Source organism: Lithobates pipiens, unplaced genomic scaffold (genome assembly GCF_037356315.1).
Source record: "Lithobates pipiens isolate NorthernLeopardFrog02 unplaced genomic scaffold, aLitPip1_a1.2 Scaffold_16, whole genome shotgun sequence".
NCBI lineage: Eukaryota > Metazoa > Chordata > Amphibia > Anura > Ranidae > Lithobates > Lithobates pipiens.
The window spans coordinates 429,609,507-429,631,230 of record NW_027507748.1 but is presented as its reverse complement, the minus strand read 5'-3'; the positions used below and the strand labels follow the sequence as shown (position 1 = coordinate 429,631,230).

Genomic DNA, 21,724 nt, shown 5'->3' with positions numbered 1-21,724 from the left:
ACACAGATAGCTGCCGCCTGTACCTTTAAGGTACTAACTGAAAGACCTTTGTCGACACCCTCTTTAAAAAAAATCCAAAATTGAAGAAACATCACAATAATCATTAATCTTTGATTTTCAGATAACCACGAGTTAAATTTCTTCCAAACCTTGGACTATATGGCTCTAGTGACTGGTTTTCTGCAATTTACCAGGGTCTTGACTACTTTGTCAGAGAACCCCTGGGCACTTAGTATCTTTTCTTCATATACCAGGCCATCAAGCTTAAAGGAAACCACGTGTGGGTGGGACACTGGACCCTGAGATAAGTCTTCTCTCTTCGGAGGAGTCAGTGGAGGCTCCGAGACCAGAGTTTGTAACAGGGAAAACCATGGCCTCTTGAGCAAGAAAGGGGCTATTAGGAGATCTGTTTTTTTCCTAGAAGAAACTTCCGGAATTAGCCCGATCGGCAGGAAGGCGCAAGAGGCCAAATGGCCACAGATTTGCCAGAGCATCAATCCCCAACGATCAATCCGCTGGGTTCAGAGAAAATAACTTCTCTGCCTTGCGATTGTTCTGATCTGCGAACAAGTCCGCTTCAGGACATCCCCATCTGTCGATGAGACCCGCAAAGATTTCGGGACAGAGGGACCAATTGTCTCGACATACCCAGTAGGGGCTTAGATAATCTGCCAGACAGTTTTGGAAGGAAGACTTTTCTTCTTTTTTTTTTTTTTTTATTAACCAGCCTAGAGATTGAAGGAAGTCCTGTACAGTCTGGAGATCTGCTAAAAACTTTTGGTATAACTCTGCCACCACTAGAAGGTCAGGGAAGGGTAAGGGAAGGTAAGGGATAATCATTAAAGCCTTTAACCTTAGCGGAGCCAGTGCCTCCCCCAAACACCTTTTGTAAAAATGCATGGAGCTGAGAAAAGACTGAAGGGGAGGGCTTGAAATGGAAAGTGCCGAATCTCTGTTCCCATCTTGACCGTTAGTCTTAAGAATCTTTGGAAGGATGGATGGATAGGGATGTGCAGATAGGCATCCCTCAAATCCAAAGTGGCCAGGAAGCAGTTTGGTTAAACCAGCTTTTTGACTGATAACACAGTCTCCATACGAAAGTGCTTGTACCTGACCGAACGGTTTAGAGACTGGAGGTTCAGGATAAGCTATTTTCCTGACTGCTTTCTGATGACAAATATATGGGAACAAAATTCCTTGCCCTGATCTTAATGGGGAACCGGAATCAGGACCTTTTGATCTAACAAGTCTCCAATTTGGAGATCCAGGGCCCTCGTTTTAAAGTGGGAGTCCACCGGGACTCCGCGTTTTTTTTTTTTTTTTAAAGCCAGCAGCTACAAATACTGCAGCTGCTGACTTTTAAAATAGTGACACTTACCTGTCCAGCGCGCCCGCGATGTCGGCACCCGAAGCCGATCTCTAGATCGTCTCTCGGGTGCTGCCGCCGCCATCTTGGGTATGGGAATCAGGAAATGGAGCCTTTCGGCTTCATTTCCAGGTTCCCTACTGCGCATGCGCGAATCGCGCTGCGCAATAAGGACGGTCCCCGCTGCCTCTGGGATCTGTGTGTTTCCCAGCAGGCAGCGGGGCACTTGCGGAAAGGGGCGGGCACTTGCAGAAAGGGGCGTAATCTACGCCCCTTTCCGCAGAGAGCTATCCCGGAAGTGGGTGCAGAATACCTGTACTGTACAGGTATCTGCACCCCCCTCCCCCCTGAAAGGTGCCAATTGTGGCGCCGGAGGGGGGGAGGGTTCCGATGAGCGGAGGTCCACTTTAGGGTGGACCTCCGCTTTAACCTGATCTTGGGAAGGGAACGTGACCAATAATCGCTCTGGTAGCTGGCAAGAAAATTCCAGCCTGTACCCATTGGTCACTAGGTCCAGGATAACTGGGATTGAGGGGACTGCTGCTCACTGCCTCGATCTTCCTCCCATTGGGACACACTAGTCACTGTGGCTTGGCGGGTTGTTGAGGAGGGTTAAACAAGACGCCCCCTTTATCTCTGCCTTTGTGCCCTGTCCAATGTTTTTTGGGCCTATCGTCCCTTTCCCTAGGACCTTGCTGCCTACTTTGGCCACAAATCTTTTTTCTGGCTGTCGGCTTTTTCTTATTCTCGGGAAAGGCCTTTTTTCTATCGGCCATGCGTTCCAGCAACTCTTGCAGACCTGTGCCAAAAAGATGATCTGTTAAGGGAAGACCACATAGGCGTAACTTTGAGGCAGTGTTGCTTGACCAGGTTTTAAGCCATAGGCTTCTTCTGGCCGAATTCACTAAGGCTGAGGCCCTAGCTGTCATTCTTACCAACCTGCGTAAGAATCAGCCAAAAACCCCACTTCAGGAAAGAGGCGAGGGAAAGATTTTAGAATCTGCTCCATACTTCTTTTTTCATTTCTGGCTACACAAGTGGAGGCCAGAGCTGGTTTAAGTTTCCCAATGGCTGAGTCACAGGCTCTGTGAATAAGGTTATCTCCTGTTTTATCCATCAGATCCCTAAGCATGCCCATAATGTCAAAGAATAGGTTCGCTTTTTTTCAACTTTTGAGGTGCGTCTAACTTAGGATTCTTGTTCCATGGCTGCGCTGTGTCCTCTTCAAATGGAAACCTTTTTAGGTTACCGGAAAATAAAGGTTTTCTCTCTGGATTTTCCCACTCCAGCTTGATAGTATCAAGAAGGGAACTACACACGGGAAAAACAAACCTTTTTCTTATGCAAACCTTTGTACATAAGGTCATGTTTAGACAATTGTACCTTCTCTTCTATATCAAGTGTCATATAGATAGCTTTTAATAAGTCATCTACATCTTCCAATGATAACTTATACCTTGAGCACCTTGAAGATTCTCTATCCCTGGGCCATGTATCTAACCCTGATGCTTCCAGAGAAGAATGGGCAGAGCCGGCTTCAGCCTCAGAGTCTTCACTCTCCGCACTCTACTGTGGAGCGCTAGGACAGGCTGGAATCTTAACTGGAGATGGAACCTCTGAGGGGACTTGCCAATTAGAGTATTAAATTAACTAAACGTAGACGTAAGCTCATCTCTAACAGAAGTCAGCATTTTCTGACAGGAGAAAACAGTCATCCTTAACTAGGCTGTCTATACAGGTGCGGCAAACTGCTGTGCTCCATGAGGAGCTCAATTTGTTTCTGCAAACCGCACATTTCCTTTTTGGTGCCTGTGCTTGGGCCTTGCCTGAGTCTTGACCTGCAAGAGAACAAATGACCCCAATACATTTTACACCACAAACTCGATAACACCCTGGGCAGGAGAAAAGGAAAATATGCCCCCTTCACCTAGTCCCTACTGGTTACAAGGAGGAGAGCACTCACAGGATGTGCAAGGAAGTAGAATACTCTTCAGGCTTACCTGTGATGTGCTAGTGTTAGGGCCTGTTTCCGCCGCCTGTGCAGGTATCGCAGGGGAGTCCATTCTGCCCCTGTAGCAGTCCGCAGCCTCTGCTGGGTTTCACTGGTTTTTAAAACCACCAGCCTCCCAGTTCGTGCCGCTCAGAGACTGGAACGTCTTCAGTACCCGCTGATGACGTTCACATGCCCCTGAAGTCACCCTGCTGGGCACTTCCTGTGGGCCAGCTTGGAACGCCAAGTTACGCCCCTCCACGCTCACGGCCTCCTCTGTTCCACTGCACATTCCAGCCAGGTTGTTTGGCAGGGAAAGCTGACTGTCGCCATGCGACTCACGGGCAGGAGCTCGGACGCACACTATGATGCTGGCATTCACCATGCACTGATACGCAAAGACAACAGCCCCAAACCTACTCCCCTGGTGGATGTGCCGCTCTGGGACCTAAGATGAAGGTAGGAATACCACCCCATTGCCACAAGAGCCACGCTCATGAGACTTAGGGGAACCAGTTCCATGAAACATATTACCTATTATCCAGGTTAGATACACACACCAGTCTGGAGGAAACACCAATACTGACATGGAGCCTGGAGGACCGCCCTATTATCTGGTGGGGGTTAGCGTGTTTCCTGTCCTGGTAGGAGGAGCCCTAGGTCTCATGGGCTGTCCTGGAAGAGGTGTAGAGAAAACCAATTTACATTGATCCTGATCTACACGGTTTCAGAATATTATATATATATATATATATATATATATATATATATATATATATATATATATATATATATATATATATATATATATATATATATATATATATATATATATATATATTTTTTTTTTTTTTATATATATTTTTTAAAAGCACACAAAGCTGACCCAGCTCAGCTTCCAGGACCTTGGTAAAAAAAGAAAGAAAATTACCAAAGCTGGGGAATCTCTATTCGTAAGATTCAAGAAAAACAAGCACATTTATTGCACAGAGAACACATTTCATGCTTAATTGAGAATTAATTTGTGTGAATTATATATTACCGTAGTAGTTCTAGAATTATCCTAATATTGCATACATGAATATAATTCCGCACATGCTGTTACCTCATTTTCAACCACTGACTCAATAATGCCATAAATGATTTTGTTTTTTGAAGAAGATATTATTTTGTTTAGCTAGCCAGTAGGAAAAGGGGTTACAATTTGTTAGGCTTTTTTTTTTTTTAAGGTACAAGGAGCTAGAGCGATTGCTAGATAGTTAAAGCAAACAACACACATAATTAGTTTGTCACTCTAGCACATACCTGCATCATGCACTGAGATACCACTTCCAGTGGAATCTCAGGGAAGCGTTGCTGAAGATCATTTAATACCTGGATGTCAAGGGGTTGACTGCTTTGCGCCATCTCCACATGGATGCAGGACTACGTTGTAATAGGAGGGGACTCACAATGCCCTCCAGTGGTTGTGATCTTCTGATCCTTCTTGCATTTTCTGCATAAAAACACATTAACATTTAATCGGTTAAAAGACAGGACACGTTTAGTCAAATGTTAAGATAAAATCTGTATACATACCTTCTCTGCAGGCGATCTGACCTTATCTCCAGCCGTGGAAGCGCTGATCCCATGCTGAGCTGTCAGTCGCAGCTTTACTGTGTGGGAGGGAGGACACGTCCAGAAGCCCCATAGTAACGCTATGGGTGATGTCACTTCCCATTAATTTCACAAATGTTGGACGTGTACTCAGCAGAGCTTCCCCCACTGGAGATCAGGTCAGATTGCCAGCAGAAAATGTATGCAATACTGATTTTATATTTACAGGGCTAGATAGTATATAGTGTTAGAATGTTGGTGGCTATAGATGTAGGGATTTTAGTTTTAGCATGGACCTCCACTAAGTGGAAGTTGTAAACCCTCATGTTTTTTACCTTAATGCATCCTATGCATTAAGATGAAAAAAACACCTGGCAGTGACTGCCTGGGGTTCTGGGCTCTTGATTGGATAGATTGATAGCAGCACAGTCATTGGCACCCACTGCTGTCAATCAAATCCAATGACGCTGGAACCGGGGGAGGAGGGGCCGAGTCCAGCACTCGTGTCTATGGACGCAAATGCTGGACTCTGGAGCGCACACGCAAGGTAACCCCCCAGAAGAGTGCTCCTCTGATGTGGCGAGGAGCCACCAAAAGGACCCCAGAAGAGGATGTCCGGGGCCACTCTGCATAACAAGGTGCAAAGTGGAGGGAAGTATGATACGTTTGTTATTTTTATTTTTAAATGAGCCTTTACAAGCACTTTAATTACTCCACTGAAAAATAATATATACAGTAAATAGAAAAGCCAACTGCTTATATGTGTAGATCAACGGTAAGTCTGCATAACGTCAGATAAAGTAAACATACACACAAACATTTTTTTTTTATTGAAAAGTGTTTTCGGTCAACCCTGATCAGCCACAATGATCCCCTCCCTTGCCTCTTTTAGTGTTAAAACTTTATTTAGGCAACATACTTGTAATGCAGTGGTTGTCAACCTTTCGGACCTCGTGGACTACTAAACTCACAATTTTGAATCCTGCGGCACATCATGAATTATACATGCTTTATACACTCAATGCTTCTGCTCTCTGCCCCCTCCCTCCACATCACACTGCTGCCTTACAGACTCATCATTGGATTTCCCCTCAGCATCCGGCAACATGCTCAAGCTCCCTCCCACAGTCTGATCAGCGCTGCCATTGGAAGTCCCATTTTTCTCTATCTCCCTCTCTGCACTACTCCCAGCGCCTCCCTCTGAGTTCACAGGAACTGGAGCTACAGAGAAGGCATTGGGTATCAATGCACACTGACAGTACTGATTGTCAGCAAACATTGAGAACAACGCTGGGAACTAGATTGAGTGGTATACATCTGCCACAATTTTTTTTTTTTCAAATAATTTTTATTGGGAGCTAGAACAATACAAAGGCACATATAAAAAAGAAAAATACAGATCCAATGCATTTTCTTAAGATATCGTGAGATACAAAAGACGTTCAATAACAGCAAAGACAGGGATAATAAAGTACAATACGGACCAGACTGGATGGATCAGTGACTGTCTTGAACCCTAACAGTAGCAGGCGCTATAAACAGGCTCAAAAGAGATCTAAGGCCTAGCCAGGAATTATCAAGCAAGTTCTTGAAACTAAAAAAAAAAAAGTAAGGGGAGGGAATGAAAGAAAAAGAAGAGGGGGAGGGAGGGAGAGGAGGAAGGGGGGAGGAAGGGGGTTGGCGAGGTATAGAGAAAATTGCGCTGTGAGGGGTTAGTTTGTAGTGTCCATAGAAAAGAGTCCTGGAGAAGGGCTTTGAGATGACCGAGCCTATGGAGGAGGTCGGATAGTAATATCAGAAGGTGTACGACCTGTTGTATGTAAAAGAAAATTGTTCCAATGCATGTTGATCAGTTGGTGACAGAGTTGATGCGATGAACATTTGCCACCTAGAGAGGAATGCTGATTTTCGTTTGACGTGGGAGAAGTCTGTCAGAAGCCGTTCTTTGTACAAAAGAGAGAGAAGTTCCTTGTGGAGTTGTTTGACTGGAGGGCCAAGTGGAGATAGCCAGTGCTGGAGTATAAGACGTCGGGCCAAAAGGAGGCACAGCAGAACCCAGTCCATAGAGGCGCGAGGCGAGTCCCTTTGGGAGGGGTAATTCCTGAAGGTGCAGACCACGGCAACAATAGGGGGTCCCAATAGCCGAAGATTAGGAGCAGAGGTTCCTTGGGTAATTTCAGTAGCGTGACATCAAAAATAAAAGCCAAGACATGGTCCCAGAAGGTAGAAATAGTCAGGCAAGACCATAGGCGGCGAGAGAGGGGCGGCTTTCGTTGTTGGCAATGGGGGAAAGACGCACCGTCTCGATTAGATTTGGGGGACAGGAAAGGGATATAGGCCCCGTGGGCAATCTTTAGCTGGGTTTCCCTCCAGGTTTCATTAGGGGTTAGGCGCAGAACCTTACGAAGCCCGAGCAGGACAAGGTCGGGGCCTGGGAAGGCTGAAGTTCAGTTTGCAATGGAAGTTGAAGATGCGGGGGGTGTTGATCGTTGCAGGAGGGGTTTATACACATTGGAGATTTTGAAACAATCATCCTGTATCAATTGGTCCAAGAAGCTAGGTTGAAATCTTAGAGTCCTCTTTGCAGGTTTGTGTAAGAAAGCTGATGCATTGCTGGTAGTGGAAGAAGTGTGAAGAGGGAATCGCGAAGCAGTCCACCAGTGTTTGAAAGGGTAATGGTTTACCAATATTCAGGTCACATAAGGATGAGAATAGCGATAGGCCCCGTGCGTGCCAGTCCGAGAAAGGTTTACATTCAAGTCCTGGGAGGAAGCAGGGGTTTCCCTGTATCGGCAGATGTAGAGAAATATAGGGAGGAAGCCTGGCCAGTTTCCTAGACTCTCTCCATGCTATTGCTGTGTCTCTGAAAACAAGGTTGTATTCATGAGGGGAGGGGACAGATTTCCATCGGCTGTGTAAGAGGGCAGTCAAGGAATAGGGATGAGCCATGGCGGATTCCAGTTCATAGTTAGAATACCTAGATGAGTGAGTGATCCAATCTAAACTGGTTCTAAGTAAACAAGCTAAATTATAGAAGGGGATATTAGGTAAACCAATACCCTCATTGCCCCTGGGAAGGTTCAGTTTTTTGTATGCGATACGGGGTTGTTTGCCGTGCAATAAAAATTTGGAAATAGAAGAGTTTAATGAAGTAATATCTTTGTGCTTTAGCAAAAGTGGAAGAGTTTGCATAGGGTATAATAATCTAGCAAAGCTGACCATCTTTACAAGGTGCCACAATTTTGATTTGCAGTAGAACCCTTTTGGGGACCAACATTTCCTCGTGGACCATCGGTGGTCCACAGACCACTGGTTGGTGACCGCTGCTCTATTGCTCAATAACTTGCAAAAGGGTGCATACATGCAGCTTTTTATTTTGTTACAATTCTGAGAAAGCACAATTATACATTGAACCCTGACTTTTCCATTCAGCAATCAGAGAAAGCACATCAGGACGTATGCCAAAATTCTTAAAATTAAAGAAACTAAAAAAAAAATGTAAAAATTAAAAATACATATTTATAGTATCTTCAAAGCTATTTCCTCTGTTCCCAACAAAATGTAAAGCAAAACTAAACTCTTAATCAAGATTAAACTTTTTTTAAATCCTTATGCTACGATCATTCGTAAATAGATAGGAAGTTATATTATATTTTGTTTTAACTTTTTTATCTAGGTTACTTCCTGGTTTCTAGTTTGGGCCAAAATGTCATATATGAAGAAGTCTTCACGGGCATTTTTTCTTTCATCTGGACAAGGAGAGCAAAGGCTTTCTCAGATGAGCACACCCTCCTGCCTGCATGCCTGTTTAACCACTTAAGGACCGCCGCATGTAATTATACGTCGGCACAATGGCACGGACAGGCACAAGCACGTACCCATACGTGCCTGCCTTCCCGCTGGCTGCGGTGGTCCTGAAGTGAAAACGGAGCGATCAGGGATGAGGGGATGGCTATTGGTTTCTGGCCATCCCCTCTCGATCGCTCCTGGCGAATGAGAAGCTTCCCCTGTCTGTGTAGTGTAAACACAGGCAGGAGGAAGTGATGTCACTCTCCTCGTGGTGGTCTTTTTGACCGGACAGCGAGGAGAGAAGACATCATAGTAAGTGTACCAACACTACACTGGCACGTAGGTACACATAGGCACACTTTCACCCCCAATCACCCCCCACACCCCCCCCCAGTCACAGTGTCACTGATTGCAGTGATCATTTATTTACTGATCACTGCATTTAGTGTCAGTTGTGACTGTAAAAAGTGTCAGGACAGTTAGTGTTAGGTCCAGGGTAGCCCCCTAATTGCCCCTAGAGTTAACCCTTTCACCAGTGATCACCGTATAAGTGTCACTGGTGATGCTGGTTAGCCAGTTAATTATTTAGGTTCCCCATCAGGTTTTTATATAGCGTCAGGTACCCCCCATATACTACCTAATAAAGGTTTTAACCCCCTGATTGACCCTAGTTAACCCTTTCACCAGTGATCACCGTATAAGTGTTACGGGTGACGCTGGTTAGTTAGTTTGCTTTTTATAGCATCAGGGCACCCACCATTTATTACCCAATAAAGGTTTAACCCCCTGATCACCCGGTGGCTGATATCAATTAGGTTTTAGGGTCAGATAGGGTCTGCGTCGCCCCAGGCAGCGCTAGGTTAGTGCCATTACTGCCAACACCCACGCGCAAAGCATACACCTCCCGTAGTGGTATAGTATCTGAACAGATCAATATCTGATCAGATCTATACTAGCGTCCCCAGCAGTTTAGGGTTCCAAAAAATGCATTGTTAGCGGGATCGGCCCAGATACCTGCTAGCACCTGCGTTTTGCCCCTCCACCAAGCCCACCCAAGTGCAGTATCGATCGATCACTGTCACTTACAAAACACTAAACACATAACTGCAGCGTTCGCAGAGTCAGGCCTGATCACTGCGATCGCTAACAGTTTTTTTTGTTAGCGTTTTATACAATCGCTGAAAGCCTAGGTGCTTTTTTACCTGTGAATCTCACTAGTGTACCACTAAATTTAGAGCCCAAAATGGCAAAGCGAAGGTACACGAGTGAAGAGGCCTACACGTTTCTGAGCATGACAGATAGTGAAGAGGAAGTCACTCATCTGTCAGATTCAGACTCAGTGAAATAAAAAATGAATGCCCTTAGAAATCCTGAAGGCGGTGCTTGGTTTTCGGAGTCCCGTACGCAGCTAGGCTCCCAAAAAGTCCCCCACATGTGGTATCCCCGTACTCAGGAGAAGCAGCAGAATGTATTTATAACTATGGCATGTGTAACATATAACTATGGCATGTGTGAGCAATATATCATTTAGTGACAATTTATTTTTTGTCATTATTCAATCACTTGGGACAAAAAAAAAAAAATTCAATGGGCTCAACATGCCTCTCAGTAATTTCCTTGGTGTGTCTACTTTCCAAAATGGGGTCATTTGGGGGGGGGGGGTTTGTACTGCCCTGCCATTTTAGCACCTCAAGAAATGAGATAGGCAGTCATAAATTAAAAGCTGTGTAAATTCCAGAAAATGTACTCTAGTTTGTAGACGCTATAACTTTTGCGCAAACCAATAAATATACGCTTATTGACATTTTTTTTTTACTAAAGACATGTGGCTAAATAGATTTTGGCCTAAATGTATGACTAAAATTGAGTTTATTCGATTTTTCTTATAACAAAAAGTAGAAAATCTTTTTTTTTCAAAATTTTCAGTCTTTTTCCATTTATATCGTAAAAAATAAAAATCGATGAGGCAATCAAATACCAATCGGGACTTCCGGTTCCGGCGCCGCATGAGCTAGCAGCGCACCCGCCTAGCTCCCGCTCCAGAGCCCCTCAAACCGGCTTCTAAATTCAGCCAAAAGCGGCCCCAGTGCCCCATCCAGGCTCCGGGTGACCCCCCCCGCGATCCACGCTTCATGGACCGCTTCCTCGAAAAGACGGGTCCCCGTTCATACGCGGCCGCAGCGGCGCTCGCGGACCGCCCGCAAATCGAGCCCCCGGCTTCGGCCTACCAGGCTCCGGCGCAGGCCGCGACACCTCCTCAGGCACCAGCTTCTGACCGGCCGGACACAGACATGGAGGTAAGCGGGGTCAACACCACATCACCCCCAGCCACCACAGGCCCACCACATCACCATGGGCAAGCCGCTCAGCCTCCCCATAGCCTGGCCAGCGACCCTCACCTCACTCCCTCAGTTGATGATGGACATACTAGCCGCATTGCTCAGGCTGTGGCGGCCTTGCTATCCCCTATGATTACAGCTTCTGTGGAAAAAGCTGTGCAAGCGGGGATGCAACAACTCAAGGCCCAAATCGCACAGCATGCTACCAGACTTGATGATCTTGAACATAGGATATCAGAAGTGGAGGATGATCAGTATCACTCTCAAGCCACTGAGAGGTCTCAAGAAAAAGCGCTTCAATATGTCTTCCAAAAGCTGGACGACTTAGAGAACAGATCCAGACGCTCCAATCTGCGTTTCGTTGGCATCCCTGAGTCGCTCCCCAACGCCAACCTAGGCGACTTCTGTGCGAAGCGCGTCCCGGAGGCCCTGGGCCTTGCAGGCCCCTTCATGGTGGAAAGGGCCCACCGCATAGGATCCTTCAACCCAGAACGCAAGTCTCCTCGGCCTATCATAGCCAAATATTTGAATTACGCTGACAAAGCCGCAGTTCTCCAAGCATTCCGGCAATCCCCCTCTGTGCAAATCGATGGGGTCAAGATTTTAATCTTCGCAGACTACTCTATCGAAGTTTCAAAAAAGCGGAAAGCTTTCCAACCCATCTGCTCTGAACTGTTTAAATTACAAATTAAGTTCTCCTTGGCATACCCTGCTGTGCTCCGCCTCAAATCCCCCAAGGGAGAGCAGCTCTCATTCCAAGACCCTTCTGAAGCGGAAGCTTTTCTACGTTCACTTCGCCCGGATTCCTCTCCGGCTACTCCCTCCAAATCTTCCGCATCTCTCCGTGCCTTGGACCAGAGAAGCCCAAGAAAGGACTCCCCTAAACGCTTCCGTGCTTCGGATCCGGAGCATCCTCGGCATCGCAACTTTCCCCGCTGAAAATCCTCTTTTCATTTTTACATCAGTTTGACGTGTTATTTTTTTTTTTTGTCCCCCCTCCTTCTTCCCGGTTTGCTGGCATCGATATGCCCAGTGTCAGCCTTTTACTCCTCGTGCTCGGGGTGTGTTGTCCACCTTCCCTTCATTCCCGCCTTTGAACTCTACCTCATTGCACACCGGGAGCTGACACTATGCCGGCCCAGAAGGATCCTGATGTTAGTCGCAACGCGCTTCGTTCAGCAACTGAACTTCTCTTCTTCAACAGCACACCCACGTATATGGTCAACTAACCAGGTTGTCTTTGTTTTCTCATTACGCATCTACTCAAATCTTACTGTTGATCTGTTATTTAAATTTATGGTTTAAGATTTCTGTATTGTGCCGGCTTTGTTCCTTTGTTCCTCCACCCGGCTCTAGGATCTTGCATGCCTCCACTGTGTATCAACGCGTCCCCATGCTATTTACTTTTCCCAACGCTGGGTCGTTTACCCCTAGCCCGGCGGGCTTTAAGCAAAAACCTTGGCACTGCCCGCGTTTTCTCCTCTGATTTTAATGGGGCTCTGCCGGGGAGTGTTCCTCCCACCTATACACAGTGAACTCATGCGGAAAAAAGAGAAGTACACGCTTTGGTTTATATGTTTGGTTATTACCCTTTTCTTATTTTTGTTTAAATCCCCATCCCCCTTTTCTATCCCCCTCCCCTGGTTCATTCCCTGTGACTTAATGGGTTCTCCCCTCTACCAGTCCAGAATCCCTGGTCCTCACTTCCTGTCTTGTATCACCGATACCCCCGGACTAGGCAGTTTACATAATCTCAGGCTCCTGTATGCTACATCCTGCTGCCCACACCCACTGATTGAGCTCCACTTAGAGTAGTCTCCTGGAATGTCAAGGGTCTCCGTTCTCCCCAAAAGAGAATGAAGATTCTTCGCCACCTTAAGAGGCTCAAAGCAGACATTGCCCTTTTACAGGAGACTCACCTACTCGCATCAGATTTTCCACGTTTACAGAAGATCTGGGTGGGGTCAGTCCTCGGAGCCGAATCAGTGGGTCGGAAGGCTGGGGTTTTGCTTTTAATCCACAAAAACCTCCCTTGCACTGTTCTTTCCACTTTTTCGGATGATTCAGGACGCTTTTTCACTGCTGAGGTGCGGATAGGCACTAAAGAATTGTTCATTTCCAATGTTTACGCCCCCAATAATCCTACTAAACATTTTTACTCTGAACTTTCGGTGTGGCTACTTAAATTCACCCGCCTGCCCCATTTGGTAGGGGGTGACTTTAATGATGTTATGCATTCCTCGATCGATAGATCCTCCCCAAAACAACGCCCGCAAGATGCCACCTTGATGACTCCTTCCATCTTTGCCTCCACTATGGACTCCCTACACATGACAGACCTTTGGCGCCTTAGTCACCCAACCGACAAAGAATTCACGTTCTACTCTAACCCCCATAAATCCCTTGCCCGCCTTGACCATTTCTTTGGGACCGACGACCTCATTCCTTTGGTTTCTGAGACTGAAATTCACGATATAGCGGTTTCTGATCATGCCCCTGTAGTTGTCTTACTAGACAGACTGGATCTTCCCCCACATCCCAACATGTGGCGTTTTCCAGCTTTTTTAGCTGATAATGCAGATTTTTTGAAGTTTTTGGATAAGGCCTGGCTGGAATACTCTTCCGCGAACGCCTCGCATACGGCGGATCCGAACCTTTTTTGGGATGCGGGGAAAGCGTACCTTAGAGGCCGGATAATTTGCTACGCCACATCCTTCAAACGTAATGCTCTTAAACGATACAAATTGGCCAGTGCTAGACTACATACTGCCCAAAGGCAGCTCTCGTCCTCTAACTCAGCCACTCATCACGACGAGTGGGTTTCAGCCAAAGCAGCTTTTGATACTTGGGCCGACGCTGTCGAACGATCGAAAAAAGCTCACTTGGATGCTACCCTTCACAAGTTCGGCAATAAGGCAGGGAAACTCCTCTCCCGACTCTGTAAAGGGGCCCATCGCCCCACTCACATCACCTCCCTTCGCGACCACACGGGACAGACACATTCCTCCCCCCAGGCTATAAACGAGACCATGTTAAAATACTATACTGATCTCTATGCTCCAGATCCTATAGTCCGAGAAAAAGCTCAGGCCTTCCTTGACAAAGTGATGCTCCCCACTTTAACTACACAACAATTAGAGACCCTTAACGCCCCTATTACCCTCTCTGAAATTGAATCCACCATTCGCCACTTACATTCCAACAAGGCTCCAGGCCCTGATGGCTATACTAGTGAATTTTACAAAAACCTCATTCACACCGTAGCGCCCACCCTCCTTTCTGTTTATTCTTCCATCTGGGCAGGGGGTTCTTACCTTCCTTCCGGGAACCAAGCGGTCATTAAGCTCCTCTCTAAGAAAGGTAAGGATCCGTTACAACCCGGCTCCTACAGACCCATCTCCCTCCTAAATTTGGATGTGAAAATTCTCTCAAAAATTGTCGCTTCCAGGCTAGCTGATATTCTTCCCCATCTAATTCACCCAGCCCAGTCGGGCTTTGTCAAAGGTCGGACAGCCACTCTAAATATACGAAAAGTTCTGCTCGCCCTTGAATCGGCCAAACAGAATCCTTCTGGTTCATATGCTATCATTACCCTAGACGCTGAGAAAGCATTCGACAACGTTAGCTTTGACTGGTTATCTATGACCCTGTCCAAATTAGGTTTCTCAGGCCCCTTCAGTCACCTTATAACCTCAATGTACTCCTCTCCAACCGCCCGTCTGGTAGCAGCAGGTCTCCTTTCCCCTGATTTCCCATTACACAAAGGCACCAGGCAGGGTTGCCCCCTCTCCCCTCTACTTTTTAATTTAGCCTTGGAACCCCTTTCTAGATATCTATCTTTTTCAGCTCCTCTACAGGGCATAGAGATTGGAGGAGTGGAACTCCGCTCATCTCTATTCGCTGATGACATCCTTATTTTCACCTCCAACCCCTCCCTTGATATTTCCACCATCAAAAATACCTTTGACGAATTTAGATTGTGTTCTGGGTTGCGCATTAATTATTCTAAGAGTGAAATTTTACCCATTGGATCTCTTTCCACCCCACCCTGGGCAAGCGGCTCCTTATTCTCGGTTGCTCCCTCCTACATCACCTACCTGGGTATTAAGATTGGTAAAATGCCTTCCTCCCTGTATCAGCTTAATTATCCTCCCTTGTTTACTAAGTTATCTCAAGAGTTACTTAACTGGATGGATCTGCCTCTCTCGCTCCTGGGTAGGTGCCATTTGGTAAAAATGGTCAGTTTTGCCAGACTTTTGTATCCCCTGCAAACCCTTCCTCTTCTGCTCAAACACAAGGATGTTACCTCTTTGGAATCCGCTATTTCTAAATTTTTATGGCACGGCAAAAGACCACGCATTGCTTTTAAGAAGTTGCACCTTCCCAGGGGCGATGGGGGTATAAGTCTGCCTAACATTAGGTTGTATAACTTAGCCTGTTTACTTAGAACTAGCCTGGACTGGATTACGCACTCGTCCAGATACTCTAATTTTGAATTGGAATCCGCTATGGCTCGCCCTTTCTCATTATCAGCCTTGTTACATAGCCGCTGGAAATCCGTACCCCTCCCTCACCAACATAATCTAGTCTTCAGAGATACAGCTATAGCATGGAGAGAATCTAGAAAATTGGCCGGTCTTACGCCTTTCCTTTCTTTACACCTACCTATCCAAGGAAACCCCTGCTTCACTCCAGGACTACACTGTCAAGCCTTCTCAGAATGGTCAGAACGGGGTCTGTCCTTGTTCTCGTCTCTATGCGACCCCTACAATGGTAAACCGCTCCCCTTTCAGAAAGTGATGGACACATTCCTGATTCCTTCCTCCCATTTCTTTCATTACCAACAATGTCTCAGCTTCATCACGCAGACTTGTAAGGAAGCATCTCGTCGTTTTCAACCAAGCTTTCTAGATCAGCTGATACGTAACGACTCCTTCAAAATTTCAGATATCTACAAGCCGCTCTTGCAAAGATCACGGACACCCGCATCAACCTCTTCTATTGCAAACTGGTCATCTGCTTTCCCGGACTCAAATCTTATTCACAAAATTTTGCTCGGTCTCAATAAAGTCCACAAACTGACGCCCAACGAAACTTGGAGGGAATCCCAGCTCAAGATTGCCCACAGGGCCTACATTCCCTTTTTATCCTCCACATCGAAACCAGATGGGGCAGTCTGCCCACAGTGTCATCTTCCGAAGCCTCCTCTCGCTCATCGCTTTTGGTCTTGTCCTGTCATCTCCTCCTTTTGGGACCAGGTACTAGCATTTATTTTTGATGTAACTCTGCTGAAACTACCCAAAGACCCCTTTCTCCTGATCTTTGGCTATTGGGATCCCATCCTGTTACCGTGGTCCATCTCAGCAGGCAACAGATCTGTCTCAGGATCTCCCCCCACCCGAGCCACGGTAGACTGGACCCTATTGTGCCTACTGCTGGCCCGCCGCCTCATACTACGCTTCTGGCTCCTGCCTTCTGGCCCCCCAGCCTCCCAACTTCGAACAGACCTTCTTTCTCTCCTACGCACAGAGAGGCTCGTCACGGACTTCTCGCACGGCAAACAAAAAGCTGACTTCCTTGCTAAATGGAATTTGTTTATGACCACCAATCTGTCAGTACAGGACCAATGCGAAGTGGAACAACTCTCTTTCGTCTACAAGGACCCGCTCCCCTCCTGATTTCAATGCGAGTCTCTTATCCCGAAGCTGCCTTCCACACCCCCCCCCCATTCCATTCACGTCACATCTCAACTTTTCCTCAGTTGTACCTCTTGCCAGGACATTTTACTCCGAACTTTAACATTGAACCCCCCCCCCCCCCCTTACACCCCCTCCCCCCCCCCCCCCGTCCTTAGCCCCCCCCTGTCATCCCATTCCCTTATATTTTGTTTTCTATCAACATTTTGCTCTGTAACTTGTGATTAGGTATTTTGCCCCTGGGGCACTGGCTTTATTAGCATTACTTGCATTATTTAAGATCTTAGAAGGTCTCTGATCCATCCAGTGTGGTCTTCATTGTTTAGTTCGTTTGCAACTTAACTGTCTTGGGTCTCTCCTTTTATCTTTTATTTTGTCTTATGCTTCTTCTTTTTCTTTATGTATGCCTTATGGTTCTCTGGTACCCCAGGGTGTGACCTGGTTATGTATCTTGCATTTAATAATTGTGCCTAATCGTATGTATTTCTTTTTTGTATTTTCCTTATCTTTTCCAATAAAAATTTATAAAAAAAAAAAAAAAAAATACCAATCGGAAAGCTCTATTTGTGGGAAGAAAAGGACGCAAATTTCATTTGGGTACAACATTGCATGACCGCGCAATTACTAGTTAAAGCAGTGCAGAGCGAAATTGTAAAAAGACCTCTGGTCTTTAGGCTGACAATTGGTCCGGGGCGTAAGTGGTTAAGGACCGATGGATTACAGGAAGTAAATTCTACATGAATCGTCTGCCCTTACTCAAGATGGCCACAGCTAGAAATACTAGAGCAGTGGTGGCGAACCTTGGCACTCCAGATGTTTGGGAACTACATTTCCCATGATGCTCAACTACACTGCAGAGTGCATGAGCATCATGGGAAATGTAGTTTCAAAACATCTGGGGTGCCGAGGTTCGCCATCACTGTACTAGAGGGTTGCTTACTCAACAAAATAAAGCATAGAGACATGGATGGATGGGTGAGTTTGCTCTAAATATTAAAAATGAAGTAAATCGTGTTTTCAGCTTGTGGTGTTCATACACAATTTAGTTCTGCTTTAAACTAGCTTTTAAAATTAAAATACTCTAATTATATTATATCCAAACTAGGTACAGTACAGTTTTAGATTTGTTCCTCACTGTATTTCTCCAGCCTAATCATTGTAGTTGTGCAAGTTTGATACAGGTTCCAGTGATGCTACTTAAATGGGCATATTTAAGGTAAAGAAAAAAAAATAGCTGTTCGTCCATCAAAACTGCATGTAAATTTGTTCTGTGCAAATTAGACAAAGTCAAATGTTTGCAGGCTATAATTTCTGAAGAAATTCTGGTGGCACCCTGTGTACCCTACCCGTACCCTCCATCTCCTCACTGGCATAGAATGCATGAAGGTAAAATAACCTTGTGACTGCCTTTACAACCACTTTAATTTGCAGGGATTTCCTCTCACTTCCCATTTGGCTATGGGACAGGAAGTGAAAGTAAATCTCCCCAACAGGACAAAGATGGCAAAAATAATCCTTACAGGGGTTTTATCCCCCACCCCCCCCCCCATTACTGTATCCAAAAATAAAAATAAATAATGTTCTGCCTATAGTTCTACTTTAAATGTTGTGGCAAAAACTATGAATATGTTTTTTCTTCCGTCTGGAGAGAGGACCTCTTTTCTGCTAAGACACTAGGGAAAAAAAGAAAGCATGCTGGGAGTTGGATGGTTTATTTTGGGCTGTCCTTGTAGCTTTAATTTTGCCAATGTTCAATTGCCTAGAAGCATAGTCCAATGTACCTGAATACTCATCCCATAACGAACGGCTACTAAAATGTACTTTCCAAAATGCTAGTTTGAATCTTACAGGTGCCTGCGAGACACTTCTTAGTGCTTATATGTAAAAATGTTTTGTGAGCCAGCAAAGAGCCTCCTGCATCAATAACCGGAGTTCAAGGATCAACAGATCGCCAACAAGAGACAAAAACAATTAGGTATAGTCTATGAAACTTTTATTTGCACCAACATCCAAACTTGCAGAACCAGCCACTTGGACCTTGAAGAAGGGGGTACACCCTGAAAGCTCAAACATTAGTTTTTGTTGCAAGTGCAAAAATGGCTACAATCACCTCAACAAAAGGGGAGTAAGGTGCCTAAAGCCAGCCATACTGTTCGAATCCTGGCCAGTTCAGCAGGAACTGGCTTCGATTCGAACCATGTATGGGCAAGCTGAATGTACCCAAGTCGAACAACTTGGGTACAACCAGCCTGTCAAATTTTACATGTGATTATTGCTAGCAGCTATTATAGCCGCTAGCAATAATCCATAGTCACCTCCTGGGGGGGGGGGGGGGGGTTTCTTCACAATAGCTCCGTGTGAGAACACAATGACTCCACACTGGCTGTGTTGATGGGGGGACTGGAGAGAATTTTTTCGTGGTTGCAGAAAATAAATGTGCTCAGGTTTTGACCGGCATAAGTAAAAAAAAAAAAAAAAAAAAAAAAAAAAAAAAAAAAAAAAACTGAAAATGTACTCTTTGTATGCATTTCAACTGCAAGTACGTTTAACCACTTGTCACCCACCATATAGCAAAATGACGTCGGTACAGCGGTTGCTATATCCTCATCGGACATCATATCACATGGTCAGTATAACAAGCCGCTGTACGCCCCCTCTCTGATGGAGACTCTTTACCATGTGATGAGCCGTGTCCAATAACGGCTGATCACGATGTAAACAGGAAGAGGCACTTATCGGCTTTTCCTCACTCACGTCTGATAGGCGTGAGTAGAGGAGCGCGGATTGGCTGCTCCTCTGACGGGGTGTGTCTGCGCTGACAACCCAGCCCCCTTGGATGCCCACCAAGGACCACCAGGGATGTCACCAGGGATGGCTGCCAATAATGACTACCAGATATGACATCCCTGGTGGCCATGGTTGCCCACACATGATGCCAATGTGTGCCCACTGACAATACCTGCCAGTGCCTCCTAATCGGTGCCGCCCATTAGTGCCACATCATCAGTGCCTGGCAGGGGAGGAGAAAACATACTTATTCACAAGATTTTATAACAAAGAAAAACTTTTTTCAAAATGTTTTTTTTTTTTATTATTTGTTTAGCAAAAAATCAAATACCACAAAAAAAGAAAGCTCTATTTGTGGGAAGAAAATTATAAAAAAAATTGTTTGGGTACAGCGTAGCATGGCCGTGCAAGTGTCATTTAAACAGCGACAGTGCTGAAAACTGAAAATTGGCTTGGGCAGGAAGTGGTTAAATGAGCAAAAAACAGCACAATAATCTAAAAAAACTGATGGTCACATACAATAGGAATATTTTCACTCCCCATTCCGATTGACAATTAAAATCATCTTCCAACAGCAGTGAACAAAACATGAAAGTGACAGGTGTATTGTTTTGTTACCTTTGATTGTTTATGCATCACACGAAATTCATTAAAGTATCACTTACACCAAAATACATGGTCCTCATAGTTGGCAGTTCTCCAACGCTATGCACACTCTTAAACGTTATAATAAAAGCAAATTGCTTAACCATTTAAGAAAAATATGTCAGTTTGTTACTATATGGATATCACTTTGTCCTTTTAAGCTCTGTATTTCCTCTGTGAGCATCTTATGTGTCACAAGGCTTTTTACAGTGTGATGGAATGTGCCCTCTCTAGGACTAAGAAATCTCAAGTAACACATTCCTTTATCTACAAATAGCGATTGGCACCCCTAAATAAAGCAATGAAGGGAGAAAAAAAGTGTTAAAGATTATTCAGCAATAGCCATAACGGAGGAAATTTGAACTTACTAGATGTAGTAGTAAATTTTAAATGGAAAATAAAATGGTTTGGGGCCTTTTTGTTTTCCCCCTTCAGTTTCTATACTTTTAAACTGAAGTAATTTGTATATAATTAAAGTGGAGGGCCACCCTGAAAAACCAAAAATTTTTAAAAATTAGAAAAAAATCTAAAAAAAAAAAAATGAAAATAAAATTTTTTTTTTACTTCCAAGAAATGCCTGTTGCTAGGCACTTTATCCTAATCTTCCTCTTCCTCCTCCGCGGAGATCTTCTGTCTTCTGTCTTCGTCGCGGTGTCTTCTGGGTAATGGTTCGCGCTGTGTTCTGGGAACTGTGTGTTCCAGAACACAGCGCGTCCCATTCGGGAAGCGCTGCGGGACTCGCGCATGCGCAGTAGCTGCGGGACTCGCGCATGCGCAGTAGGAAACGGACAGTGAAGCCATAAGGCTCAACTGCCTGTTTCCCTTACAGGGAATGGCGGCGCCGGGACCCGAGAGCCGAGGGACGGGTCGGCCTCGGGCGGCCGACATCGCGGGCGCCCTGGACAGGTGAGTGTGTTTATTAAGTCAGCAGCTGCAGTGTTTGCAGCTGCTGACTTTTTTTTTTTTTTTTGTTTAACCGGCCCTCCTCTTTAACCACTTGCTTACTGGGCACTTAAACCCCCCTCCTGCCCAGACCAATTTTTTTTAGCTTTCAGCGCTGATGCACTTTGAATGACAATTGCGCGGCCATACAACACTGTACCCAAATTAAATTTTTATCATTTTTTTCCCACAAATAGAGCTTTCTTTTGGTGGTATTTAATTACAGTTGGGAGTTTTATTTTTTGCTAGGCACAGATAAGGCGGCACGGATGGGTGGCACGGATGGGTGGCACGGATGGGTGGCACGGATGGGTGGCACGGATGGGCACTGGTAGATGACACTGATGGGCACGGATATGTGGCACTGAGGTGCAGCAATGTTGTTGAGGCAGATTGTGGGCACCGATAGGTGGCACTGTGGGCACTGATGTATGGCACTGCTGGGTGGCATTATGGACACTGATGGGTGGCACTTTAATTCTCTGGGGGTTACTGGCAGGGGGGAGGTGGGCACTGATACCCTGGCCGTGATCGAGACTGATGTCCCGATCACGGCCGCCGGTGATCAGCTTTT

General features: G+C 45.6%; 1 protein-coding gene across 3 annotated transcripts in view; it reads right to left on the bottom strand.

Moving 5' to 3' along the window:
• TAB3 (TGF-beta activated kinase 1 (MAP3K7) binding protein 3) overlaps positions 1 to 21,724 on the bottom strand; it is a 137,633-nt gene that overhangs the window by 57,099 nt on the left and 58,810 nt on the right. For 2 of the 3 annotated variants that reach the window (XM_077482567.1, XM_077482566.1), the window contains exon 2: positions 4,662 to 4,851. In XM_077482567.1, coding sequence (XP_077338693.1) covers positions 4,662 to 4,763 — 102 coding nt within the window. In that variant the 5' untranslated portion in view covers positions 4,764 to 4,851. The remainder of the gene's footprint in view (positions 1 to 4,661; positions 4,852 to 21,724) is intronic. The other variant, XM_077482568.1, reaches the window with a different exon arrangement.